This window comes from Trachemys scripta, chromosome 7 (assembly GCF_013100865.1).
Source record: "Trachemys scripta elegans isolate TJP31775 chromosome 7, CAS_Tse_1.0, whole genome shotgun sequence".
Classification (NCBI taxonomy): Eukaryota; Metazoa; Chordata; order Testudines; family Emydidae; genus Trachemys; species Trachemys scripta.
Genome location: NC_048304.1, coordinates 85,412,248 through 85,425,222, shown reverse-complemented (window position 1 = coordinate 85,425,222; position 12,975 = coordinate 85,412,248). Strand labels below are relative to the sequence as shown.

Sequence of the window (12,975 nt, the reverse complement as noted above, 5' to 3'; positions counted from 1 at the left end):
AGTGAGTACGCAGTACTACTGAGTCTGGATTAGTGGAGTGTAACAGCCAAAGCATGAGCTTTGTCCATATTTCTATCATTAGGGGACTGTGTTCAATAACCCTTTCCCCACCTCCAGTTCACCTCTCTGGCTGGGGTGTAAATCAGAGGCAGTATCAGTTAATTCAGGCTTTAAGAAGAACAGTATTTCATTTCTTTATTTAACTTCAACAAATCCCATACAGACACACACCTGGCTGGGTCCCATGAAAGCTTAGAGACATTTTGGCAGTGTTTCTATTCAGTAAATGAGAGTGGCCCAAGAAACACACAAACACATGCACTTATAAATTAGCAAGCACACTGAAACGGCTGCAATAACTACATTTCATAAAAACCAGACAAGCCTGCTTGGTTCATGCAGTCTGACCCACTATTGCAGTGTTTGGTTTTAATTATGTTTCATAGTTTCTGTGCAGTGAGACATGAGGCCATCTGTTCGGTGAGCAAAATGGGGATGGATTCATTCAAACAAACATCCCATTTCTAAGAAGGCCATGCTAGTTAAAGGGCCAGAGAAATTGCTCCCAGTGGTTTTAAGCTACAAATTTGGAGTAGTAAGTATGGTTTATCCTAGTTATAAATGTGTAGCAATGCAACCACCAGGAAATCCCATCTCATGGACAGATTCTACTCACAGATTAGAATGTTACTGGAATACCTGGATGGAATCCAAGTGTATTTGTAACTCACTGCAATTCCATTCCTGTTCTCTGTATAGTTTAATTGTCAGGGCTCTGCCTTGATGGACAAAAAGCATGTTACCTCATTCAACTTTGCTTAACATGATTGGAGAGCCCCATCAAGACCTAGGCTCAAACATTTGAAGCCATGTTACCTGGCCCTGTTTTAACCTAAGCTACATCCTTGGTTACCGCATAGCCTGCTAACATGGCTTCAAACGCGTTAGCTTAATAAGACTGGAAAGCTCCATCAAGACACCGGCTAACATGTTTGAAAAACACACCCTTTCTGCCAATCAAGACAGGGCCTACGGCTCTGGGGACTGAAGCTTCTCTCTTTATATCTGGTACCATCAAATTAGAGAAAAATAAAAATCAGTTTAGACTTTCTAAAGAAAAGGTGATTGAGCAGTTCAAGCCAAAGAACACCACCCAAGTTTTCAATGTCAGATGAAACTAACAACAGACTAAAGCAGAGAAATAAACTCTGCTTCATAAATGTCAAACAGAAGTCAATATGAAAAAGTATAAAATACCTTGTAGGTCCTCTGGTAGGAGGTGACATACCACTGGAGGGAGCCAGACACCATATTACTGTTCTAGTACAGGAAGTGGTGAGCTCACAGTTTGGGGTAATCCTTAGGCTCACTAGGCAAGTGCCTTGTCATTTGGGCTAATGTCGTGCTAATGAGCAGATATTATTTCAATGACATCCGCCCACTTCTGAACACAGCACAGCAGCCCACTAACTGAGCTCCTGTTAGTGTTACACGCTACCTGGAATGCAACTTGTATGTTGCTGGCTGCTGGGGTCACTGCCCAGTCCAGCTCTGGGCAGAAAAGTGGTGGAGAAAGACATAAATAGAGAGAAGCCCAAACCATCCCTATAGGCCCTAGCCCTACAGTGGGTGCAGCCCATGCGCCGCAGCTGAACACCCTCCAAGCTTTGGGGTGTTTGACGCCAGGATCAGAATTTTGCTTTTCAGCTGATCTCCAGTTGTAATGCCGCCTTGGCTGTAGCAGCATTTAAGTAAACATGAAAGACACAGGCCTAGCTCTTGTTTCCTGCATCCTCCTCCTCCTCCCTTTATGACAGCCTTGTGCTATGAGAGAGTCTATCCTCCCAGAAGCTCAGGGTTGTGCTGTGGTGGAAAGGTGCTGGCGTAGGTGTCTGATAAAGTCCGCTTGAGACTGAGGTAGGACACGGTTGATAATGGACTTGGGGATCCATCCCTTAAAAAAACAAAACATCTTTAAATAAGCGGGTCTGAAGATGTCAGTGCAACGAATTTGACAGCCTCAGTTCAGTTTTGGAGAGAGAGCTCCATCCATGTAGGTGTAAATTCAGGAGTCTGGCAGCCTGGAGTCCCTCCTGGGGAATGCACCTGCAGTGTGGGGCTGGGGGGCATGTGGATCGGAGGGAGGGGGACACTTTGCAGGTGCAGAACTGGCTGTGTCAGCTTTGTGCCCCCACTGCAGTAGCCCCGGGGTTGGGGGTCATACAAGGTTGGACTAGAGGAGACAAGGACAGAGACCTGAGGTTATCCTGTGGCTCAGCAATTAAAGCTAGTCTGAATAATGGCGGTGCAAGATGCCGCCTCTCAGTCCCTGCCCCAGTGTCAGCACAGGGGTGAATCTTGCCCACACGGCACATCCCTTACTCCTGAGGGCATTCTGTGCCAAAAAAAAATTAAAAATTCTGCGCACAGATTCCACCCAGACACAGACTCAGCAGTGAGGTTGCACCTGACCCTGACACAGTGCAAGGACCAGACCTGCCCCAGAAACACCCCAGGGCCCTGCCCCTCTGTACCAGGTGTGTGCTGGCAGGCAGGCTAGCAAGGCAGGATCCAAGTGTGGAGGGGCTTAGTGTGGGGGGTCCAGGTATGGGTTGAGAGGGTTCTGTGTGGGGCAATCTGGGTGCAGGTGGCTCAGTGGGGAATCCAGGTGTGTGGGGGATCTGGATGCACAGGGGCTTGTTGGGGGGTTCTGGGCGCAATGATAATGGGACTCTGCAGGGGAGTCCAGGTGAAGGTAGTTGGGGCTCAGTGCGGGGGGTCTGGGTGTGGGGGGGGATAGAGCTCAGCAGGAGGGTGTGGGGGACTCAATGGGGGGTCCAGATGCTGGGGAAGCGGGGCTCAGTGCGGGGGGGATACAGGTGTAGTTAGTGGGGGCTCAGAAGGGTGTGGATCTGGGTATGGGTGGCTCATTGGGGTGGTCCAGGTGCAGGGGGAGTGGGGCTCATTGGGGGGGTTCTGGGTGCAGGGGTGTGAAGCTCATCGGGGTGTCTGGATGCACAGGGATTGGGCGGATGGGGGAGCAGCTCCCTGTACAGTGAGCTCCCTCCGTCCTCCTGCACCTGAGGCACAATGGGTGCAGGAAGCAGAGGCGGGGGGGGGGAGTTTTCTACAGCTGGGGGAGAAATCTGGGGGTGGGTCTGACCCAGCCCTGGATGCTGTGCAGGGGAAGAAGTCCTGTCCTCCCAGCCCAGCTGGGACTAGCAGCTGAGCCCGGTGCAGAGTAGGAGTCACCAGCCGGCTTTTCCACAGTCCTGCCTCCTACCCCACACCGATTTACCTCTTTGCCAGTTGCCCTGGGCACCTGAAGCATACTGCTGGGGAAGGTTGCATGAGTGCTTGTGGCTTTCCTTTGCTTCCCCACAGAAAAATGACTTTCTGACGGGGAAGCAAAGAAATCTGCAGGGAACATAAATTCTGCACATGCACAGTAGCGCAGAATTCCCCCAGGAGTACTATGTGTTCCTTCCCTGAAACAAAGGAAAAGAGAATGCACCCATCCCAGGGGCTCCTGAGAGTATAAACAGCCTGGCTAGCTACCAGTATTAATGTGATAACACACCATGCTAAGGAGCGTGAAGTTAGTGTCTCGCTATTATTTTACAGCAATCCATTCCCCAGCTCCCAGAAAGGATCATTGCCTTAGAGTCCTCCTCATACTGCAAGTCTGCCTCCCATAGGTGCCAGGAGCAAAGTGGTCATATATCCTAGCAAGGCAGCATGAACTTGCCTTGAGGTCCATGCTCAGGAGCCAGGTGAAGCGAGTCTGACATTGGTCACCCTCCAGCGGTTGCAGAACAATGCAGCTCAACCCAGACTCAGCCCTGGCGGTTGTGGGAGAAAAAGGAATTTAGCTTTTTTCCAATGAGAGACCGACTGAACCTTCTGACTTGGACTCTAAAGTAGTCCCAGCTACCTCAGGTTTGGATTAGCACATCTGCTCACATTGAAACCTGCTTACAAGCTCTCCATGACATCCCTTCTTATTGGACTGAGCCAATTGTGCATGAATTAAATACAAATAGATTAAAAGTACATTTATTAAGGTCTAATAATAATGCCACAGATGGGTAGTTCTTCCTGGGGGAAGAAGTTTGACTAACCATTGAACTATACAGGTATCAGCTCTCAGCTTAATAGGCATCACCTCACTAGTAACATTTCATTTTAGATTCCTTGTCCCGGTCCTTCCATGACATCTATGCAGTCAGACCCCTGCAGCTAATGTGTCTCTGCGTGGCCACATGGGCATTCCTGTGCAGATGTTATTGTAGGGTCAGGCCTGTACTTTGTAAGTGAATTTAGTGCTCATAAACATAATGGAGTGTACCAGCGATGCAGGCTAGAAACCAGGCATAGCACTCTATACAGCCCATCTAATGCATCTCAGGCCAAATCTGCATCAGACCCTACCATTCCAGTCCTGCCCCCTCTACCAAGCATCACATTCCTGAGCTGCACCTTATTCTGTTTCAGATCTTCTCCTGATTAGAGACTGATATTGGTGTCCATCTGTGCACTTGATGGGCCCAAAAGAGGGCTGGGATTTTCACTTGTAATGATGCCTTGTTAAAAATAAAATGTAAACACTCAATTATTTAACGCCTTACCTGCCTTGCAGTTGCTACATTTTATTTTTAATATGTTCAGAAGAGTGGTTTCTATGTGGGCCTAGATGTGTGTTGTGCTGAACATATTTGTATTCCACTGAAATTGTGCATTCATGCTCTCTCTCTCTCTCTCACACACACACACCAGCATCTATAGGGAAGATGTACCTCTTGAGTGCACAACACACATGCTAAAATAATGCATGCACAGATTCCTGTTAACATTCAGAGCCTTCACCTGACTTGCCCCTTTTGCATGGGCATGAACTCGGAGTGGGTTGCAGTGCCAACCAGATACACAGTTGTCTCCTTCTTCCAGAAGTGCCGTACGCTGATAAAGTCCCTTTGACCAATGAGGTTCCCAGGGCGCTGAGCAGTGATCTCATGAGTCAACAGAGTGTCCTTCCCAATTCTTTGGAGGATCTTTAGCAAGAACACAAACCAAAGAACTGAATAGAAACTACTGGATTAGAAACTGCAATAACCACAGTCTGGAAAACATGGTCCCCTTCCAAACAAGCATAGGGGGTGGCAACAGCCCTTGCACCAGCTGGCCATTTTGTTCCCTTAAAGGCACTAATGGTTTTGCAAAACAAATGCTTGTTCTCCTTGCTGGCACCTTTCCATAGCTGTGGAAACCCACCTTTAAATGTATTCTTGGTACATCTTTGAGTAGTAGAGGTGGAATGTTCTAACCATCCCCCCTCTTTTTCCAAAGCTGCTATGATCAAGGCATATATACACTAGCAAAGGCTGGTTTTCATGCTCCATTTAGAACTTGTTCCTTCCTTGCCTATATAGGCTTAATGACTGGGAAAGTATCAACCTGTCCTCAGAGTTGGCAGGGTTGGGGTTAACACTATCTTCCGCAGCAGAGGAAAGACCACAGCTGCAAGCGCTAAGTGCAGGGACTGGCAGGGTGGGAGAGCTTGACCAGCTGCGGATAATTAAGTAATCCTCCCAGCACAGTATAAGTGGGATGTGCTCCTAGGAACTTGGGTTAACCAATATTAGGAGTGATAGACTGTGAGGGCTGAAAGAAGTGGTTAGTCCTGTTGACCTAAGAAGAAATGTCATTAGCTAGCAAGAGTTTATGGGTTAGGTACTTCACTTCCTTTAAAGAGGTGGGGAGTGTTTCTAATACTAGGGTGGAAGCTAAGCTGAAAGAGACAGAATGTACTGATTAGGAAATACTGTGTGATTCACTAGCCTGCGTGGGAGCTAGCCAGGGATGTGCCCTGAGCTATAATGCAGCAGAGGTAACATTGATCTCTGACTAGCAAGTTACTAAACTTAGGAGAGCAGGAATTAAGAGGCCAAATCAAAACAAAGCAGCGAAACTTAATTTTAAGCTGCAATGCACTCAAAATCCACTCCCAGTGCTGTGTTCCCCCCTGCAGTACAGCAGCATCTCTAGCAGTCTTGGGTCCTGAGAAGATCAGAACATTTCTGGGAAAACATCCCAGGGTAGGAATGGTCAGATCTAGTCTGTTAGCCAATGGGAAAATGCTGCTTCTGCTCTGACTAGTTATTTCTTTACTTCTGATTAGGTACTTGACCTCCTATTAAGGCCCATCTCAGAACCCAACCCTCTGTTGGTTTTGGGGTGGGGAAAGGAGGTGTGTTTCTCTATTTTATTGCTGAAGACCCCTTCAAAGATCTTTGTAGAATCAGTTTAATTATCCAAGTAGCTGTCAGCATTCCAATAGGTTTCTGCTGTACATCTGACTTGTGAACTTTGTGATTTACATGGATTTCATTAAATGACTCAGCACATACATTCATTTCACGCAGTTAATTAGCATGATCTATGCATTAGTTCATGGTCCCTTAACTTGATGGTCTTATAAAGAAACTCTGCACACTGATGTCTGCATGGGGGCATAAAGGCAGCAGCTTGTTTCTGTATAAAAACGAAACGATTCCAGTTTACTGTTTGCTGTGACCCAATGCAAATATCTAACAGCTGATCACACAATGAGGGGATGACCTTCCCGTTCTGAGTTCCAACTTTGGTCTCATGAGCCAGTCACTAATATATTGGACAATGATCAATATACGTTTCCTACAATCAGGTGCCCAAGGGAATTGTTTTACTTCCTCTTTCTTGATGAATATTGTATCCAAAACAAAAAGCCCCCCAGTGCTCACACTCTCAAGTAAATCTTAAAATATATGTTAGTCTATCACAACTCCCTGCCCCACTTTAACACCTGCTCTTTTACTGCATTTAGTTTCATGTCCGTGTTCTCAGCAAGGTGCAATAGTTGTATGTAATAGGCTCCACTTCTTCTAAATAGCCTGAGTCCTTCTGTGCAGTTTTGTCTGTGGGTTTATATCCTGCCCTTTCAGGGAATGGCATTGACATTCAACACATTTCTCTCTTCTAAGATCCTATATAGGTTCCTGTGATCCTAGATCTAGTTGGTAGGTGGAGAATCTTACCACAAGTATATTCTGTTGGAGCTCCACTATCAGTATTGGCTGTCTGTGAGTTTTTAAGTAAGGTTTGAAGTGTTGGTTTTGACCTACAAAGCCCTAAATGGCTTACGTCCTACCTATTGGAGAGACCACCTCTTTCCCTGTGGCATACTGTCACAGCTGAGATCAGCAGAGGCGCTGGAGTTGAAGCCCCACTGGCATATACAATACACAAAGGGGCTGCTGGCAGGGAGTTCTTGACAATGTCCCCATGGCATTAGAATTCACCCTTTCCCTGGGTCTGAAATAGCCCCAGCCTGCTGACCTTCAGGCCAGGCAGCAAACTTCAGCTCTGTATCCAGGCATTGGAAATGGAGGGGAGTGGCGGTGGGAAGCTGTCATAAATGGGGAATTACTTAGAGGGAATTGAGGATTTGAGCTCCTGAGTTGCCTGGCTTGCTGCTGGAGGGTTATACTGAAGGACACAGCTGCACTTTAGCTATATTTGGGTATTTAATTTGCCTGTGTTTTCAGTTCTGTCAAGGGTCCTGAGAGCATTTATCTAGATGTAAATAAATAACTGCAGGAGGCTTTGGGAGAGATTTGTGAGCAGGCAAACCAGTAGCAGATGAGAAACTGGAGGCTGTAGAATATCCAGACCCATCTCTCCATTTACCTTGACTCGACTAAGGGTAGGATTCCACTCAGGCATTTGCTCCAGCTTCTCAAACAGCTCATAGTATAGCTGGTCCACTGGAACGTCCAGCACTGTCTCCATTCGGAAGACTTTGCCGAGCCTGGGAAGAACTGCACTCAGCACCAACTCTCCTTTTCCCTGGGATGAAAGAACACCTGGCAGGGTAATCCTGACCACAAGAATGTAGGTGTGCTGCCATCAGGACCCAGGCCTATGTCAGTTAGCCTGCCTGCACTCCCTGCCAGGTCATGCACTGCGGGGCACTGAATCATTCACTGATGTAATGGGCCTTTCTAATAGATGATTTTGGTCCTTTTTCATCACTATTTGTTTTATAGATGAAAGTCATTATATTTAAATCATGTCACTACTATTTATTTATAAAATATTCACCACCAGAGGTTCATTCTGTGCTTTCTGTTTCCTTTCTAGCTAAAGGAAACTATCCTAGTAAAGATCTTAATATATAAACACATAAATAACAAAAACCAGAACACAGCCATGAGCTGGTATCTGTTAATTTTGTAGCATAAACATTCTGAACTTTCTCTGGGACTATGATTGACTGCGTTTTCCCCTCAAAGCCTTTTCATCTTGTCTATTTGTTTAATATATTCGTGCATGTGCTTAGCCAATTGTCTGTCAGAAGTTGCACCTGTTTCCTTTTACATTGACCATAATGTAGAATGGTTTCCTGTAAGCACTCCTGTTATCTACCTGCTTTTCTGTATCTTCACACATACCATGTGCCCTGGCAGTCACACCCTCTAGCCTCTCACACTAATTCACCCATAGTCCTTTCCATGCACAGACAGGTGGAAATGTGATAGACATTTTGCTGTTGCTCTTTTGACACTGGCCTTTTAGTCTTGAAAGGAGCTCTGTGGGGGAGGGCATTGCTAGAGATAGTTATTAACAATAATAAGAGGAAGTGATCGAGACTGATTCCATCTAGCCCTAGCCCTTCCCCATTCCCCAAGATTTTCTCAGCATGAAAGCTTTTTTGGACCACTAGAGTAACAAAAGCAACAAGTGCAAGGACCGTACCTGGTAGGTTTCTGTCTGCCAGCCATCTTGCTGCTGCAGTATCCCTAAAGCCCTACGCAGGGTGGCTTCTCCTTGATTCACATAGGAAAGCTCCGTGTTTGAAAACCAGCTGGAGTTAACTTCAGAGCCATGTTTTTCACCCGCAGCTACAGGAGCAAGCGCAAAGTACTTGTTCATGAATGTTCCAAAGCCTCCCTACTTTGCCTATATACTCTGGCCTTTCATAAGGATACATGACGGATCTGTTGTTTTATGAGTTGTGTGTGGAATTACGGTGTGCACTGATGGGCCTCTCAGCTCAAGCCCAGGCCTGTAAGAAGATAGATCTGAATCTTCTCTGACTTTGGAGAAGTCCAGACCTGAACTCTTTGCTTGGGGGGGTGCCATCTCCAATGTAACGTACAGAGCAACATCCCATTGCCAGCTAGCCACTTAAGTCAGTTTTCCCATCATTGATGTCAGAAGGCTATGAGTCCTGGTCATGACATCACAACTGCGGAATAAAATATCTTTAAAGTAGAAAACCATTTAAACAGGTGACTTTTTAAGCAATAGCATTGATATCCAAATAAACTATCGCCAATATGCTGATTGGCCCAGTCACTTCACTTAGCATTATTCCACCGACTATAACAAAATTTTCCTGAAATCAAACCACGTGTATAAAACAAAATGAAAGGCCTCTTCTACAACAGCATCACTTGGACAATAGCTCTCAAAAGCCCAGTGTTGACATATAGGCACCTGCATCTACATCACAGTTTTTACCATTATAAGAAACTGTTTTTAAGTGCAAGGTATAAAAACATTTTCAGTGACCATAGTTGTATTGGTCAGTAGAGATGGGGCTTGATAAAATCAAAACCATTCGCAGGAGGCAGTTACTAGCTATGTGCTGACCTGCTGAAAAGTATTTTCAAAAAATTGCACTTAAAACTAGTTCCCAACAGTAATGTGATAGAAACTGAATGCAGATGGGGACTATTTAGTAGCATTACATATACCACATTGCCTCTCCAACCAATGGTTCAAAAGAACAGGACAGGTAGCTCCCATCTGCAAATCTTTAGGTAATTATTAGATGGGCCTAAAAACACTGTCTAGATATAACAAAACACTGTTGACTGGACTCAACCTTTTCTACAAGTCTTTGGATTTCATTTTGTGATGAGTTCATTTTGTCTCTCTTACAAGTCTCAGGATGAATATACCATTGGTTATTACAAAACTCTGGCCTCTAGCCAATACTGAGATGGTTATGAATTATTCAAGGTATTGAGACCTCTCATGTGATGAGAATAACATTAATTCTGTGCTCCCTGCAGTATAGCACTACCTCTGGTTATAGATCAGCCACATTCAGAACAGTCTTTTAATACACATCCATCCATCCATGGGTTTGCAGGTAGCACACAGAGGCTGTACCAGCTGCAGTAGGAACCACCTATGGGAGATTTCTTAGGACGTGCAACATCCAAGCATCTGTGATAAACAGAACTCTTACCAGGGTCCTTCCACCTTATCCTCCGAATATAATCAGGAACTGTAGAAGACAGGCAGTAAGATCCTTTTGACATGAGTCCGCTTATGTCATGCCCAATAGCTGAGAGAGCCATTCTCTTCAAAGCTAGAGGGGGACAAACATAGACAGCTATTAAAATGTATCACATTCAGTACGGAGGCAGGTTGGCCTGGAGACTGAGGCAAAGGTCTGAGAGCAAAGATACCACTAATTAGAATCACTCATTCACTGGATGACTGTGGATGGCTTTTGGGCAAGGCACTTCACTGCCTTATGCCGTAGTTTATTTTAGCTGGAAAATAAAATTAAAAAACCCTCGTGCCTCATGGCAGGTGTTTTTTCCAGCCATGGTAGAGTAGCAATCAACTGTTTGGAGAGGGAAGAATCTGGTGAACTGCCAGAAAATTGCCTGGAACTGTAGAGGTGACCAAAATGTTTCAATTTTTTTTACCTCACAGAAAAGTGATGAGTTTCAAAATTTTTCATGCAAACAGGGATAAAGTTTACAGAAACATTTTCACGAGAAATGTTCCTATTTTTCAATCTGATCTAGCAGGACTCCTGTCGGTAAGGTGTGTGTTGGCCTCATGAACTGTCAAGGCCAAGTTTGTGATAATGGCCCAAAATAAGGACCATGAACCAAATATTCATATAGGAAACTTCAGATGCTGTGGGATTGCTTCCGTCAGGGTAAATGGTCTTTTTATAACCTCAGTACTTATTATACTTTAGTTTAATGTAAACGGTTTTCAACAATAAAGGTAAGGGGACATCAAATTTGTGTGGAATGTAGGTAATTTGGGGACTAAAATTAGTATCATCCCTCAAAATGAGGGACACTTATGTGGTATGGTGAAAATTTCTAATGACACCACACTGCTGGTAGCTTGCAGAAAAGAATCAGGCATAGAGTCCTAGAATTTAAGGCCATTATGATAATATAATCTGGCCTCCTGCATAACACAGGCCTTAGAAACTCGTCCAGTAATTCCTGCATCAAGCCCATAACTTCCATTTGACCTTGGCTGTCAAAAACATTCCAGTGGAGGAATGAGGGGAGTTTGCCGTTTTCAGTTTTTGCTAACATTTTCCTGTCCAAATCATAAATTAAAGAAAGCTACAGCATAAAATGTTTAGCACAGTTCACTTTTATCCCAGGATGCTACATCATATTTCACTGAGCTGATGCACATCATTGTAGCCCTGTCTCACTGCAGTTCTGCACCTCTGCTATAAATCAGTAATATCTGCTTCAAAACATACCCTCTCCCTGCATCCTACTGTAATACACTGCACTTGACTGCTGCAAAGAGGATCCCTGTATCATAGACCAGGGTGTCTCTTCAGAACAGTGCAGCAAGGAACATCATGCTGTGGGGAAATCTGGTTCATGGGCATCACAATGAATTGTTCCCTGGCATCAAAAATTTGGTTTGGAAGGATTTGATTTTTGATGATAAATTTCCGTGGATGCCAATGTTTATTTCCAAATACTTCTAAGTTGGCTTTTTTTGCACTAGCAGGAACAACCGTCCCTCTCCAGGATACTAATAATTGTTGTTTATTCTGAATGTAATAGATTCAGGAACCAAGTCATTATTTTTGACCATGAGAATATGTAATGATTTGTTGTTGGGTCTGCTAGTGAAGAAGGTACCTGTTGTCTACCAATGCAACATATCCTATGGGTCAGATCCTCAGCTGATATAAATGGTCTAAGGATTTAGCTCCATGTGTTTTCAACTTTCCCTCCCTATATATGTTGATTATTAATGATCCCAATTTTATGCCATTATTTTTGCATAAAGAGAAAGAACAATTAGCAGCATTTACAAATTAAAATCTGACCCTTCCTAAACATGATATAGCAAAATAGGAATATATGCACTATATACATGTCAGACTGTATATAAATGTGTCTCTCTGAGTGTATGTCTATATAAATACATACATATACAGTATATATTTATCTATAGAGTAGTGACTGATGCTATTTTCTGTGTGACTGAGAGAGTCCACTGTACAGGACATAGAGATTTATTGTGGTTGTCCTGTAGAATCACACCAGTTATTCAGAGGACAACACTTTTCCATGGTTGACACTACATGGAGGAATATATTTACAGTACATTGTATGCTCTGCTTTATAGACCAAGGAGAGTTCTGCTTACCAGTCATCTTTCGGAGGTGCTCCTGTGAGATCCCACAGCACAGTTTGAAAGTTGCTGACAACATGGTGAGGAGGTGTCTGCTGCCTCTTGTATTCAGTGCAAAAGCTGACTGTGGCACTAAAGCATGCCTTTATAGTGATTTTGAAGGACAACACCTGATGATATGGACCATGCTTCTAGAAAGCAGCTGGAATGAGGAGCATCCAAGGACAAGGCAACCAGAGGGATGGGCCGGAGAGAGGCACCCACAGTAATGAGAAATCACTGCTTTTGTATGTTTCTTTTTAGACCTTTTACAGTCAGCACTTTCCCTTGCTTTTGGACAGTCAGACTCATTTCTGTATTCCAAACATATCCATCAGTTACTAATCCTTTTCTGGAACCTCCTGACACTTTTTTCTCTCTCCAAACAAACTGCAACATACTGTGATGAGCAAGGACCATTCTGAGGTTAGATATCCCAGATTAAAATCTATTTTAATCACCCAC

At 44.5% G+C, this 12,975-nt stretch overlaps 1 protein-coding gene across 2 annotated transcripts; it reads right to left on the bottom strand.

Annotated features, from left to right (window-relative positions):
• Nucleotides 1-673: 673 nt before the first annotated feature.
• LOC117880399 (steroidogenic acute regulatory protein, mitochondrial-like) lies at nt 674-12,704 on the bottom strand. 2 transcript variants are annotated; one of them, XM_034776549.1, is made up of 7 exons: nt 12,487-12,704; nt 10,298-10,420; nt 8,794-8,939; nt 7,726-7,884; nt 4,867-5,051; nt 3,749-3,842; nt 674-1,954 (listed from the first exon to the last, which is right to left on the bottom strand). In XM_034776549.1, exons 1-7 carry the CDS (start codon nt 12,548-12,550, stop codon nt 1,853-1,855), a joined length of 873 nt encoding a protein of 290 aa, XP_034632440.1. In that variant the 5' UTR covers nt 12,551-12,704; the 3' UTR covers nt 674-1,852. The 2 variants fall into 2 exon arrangements, with proteins under 2 accessions (XP_034632440.1, XP_034632441.1); XM_034776550.1 differs by lacking the exon at nt 7,726-7,884.
• Nucleotides 12,705-12,975: the final 271 nt, after the last annotated feature.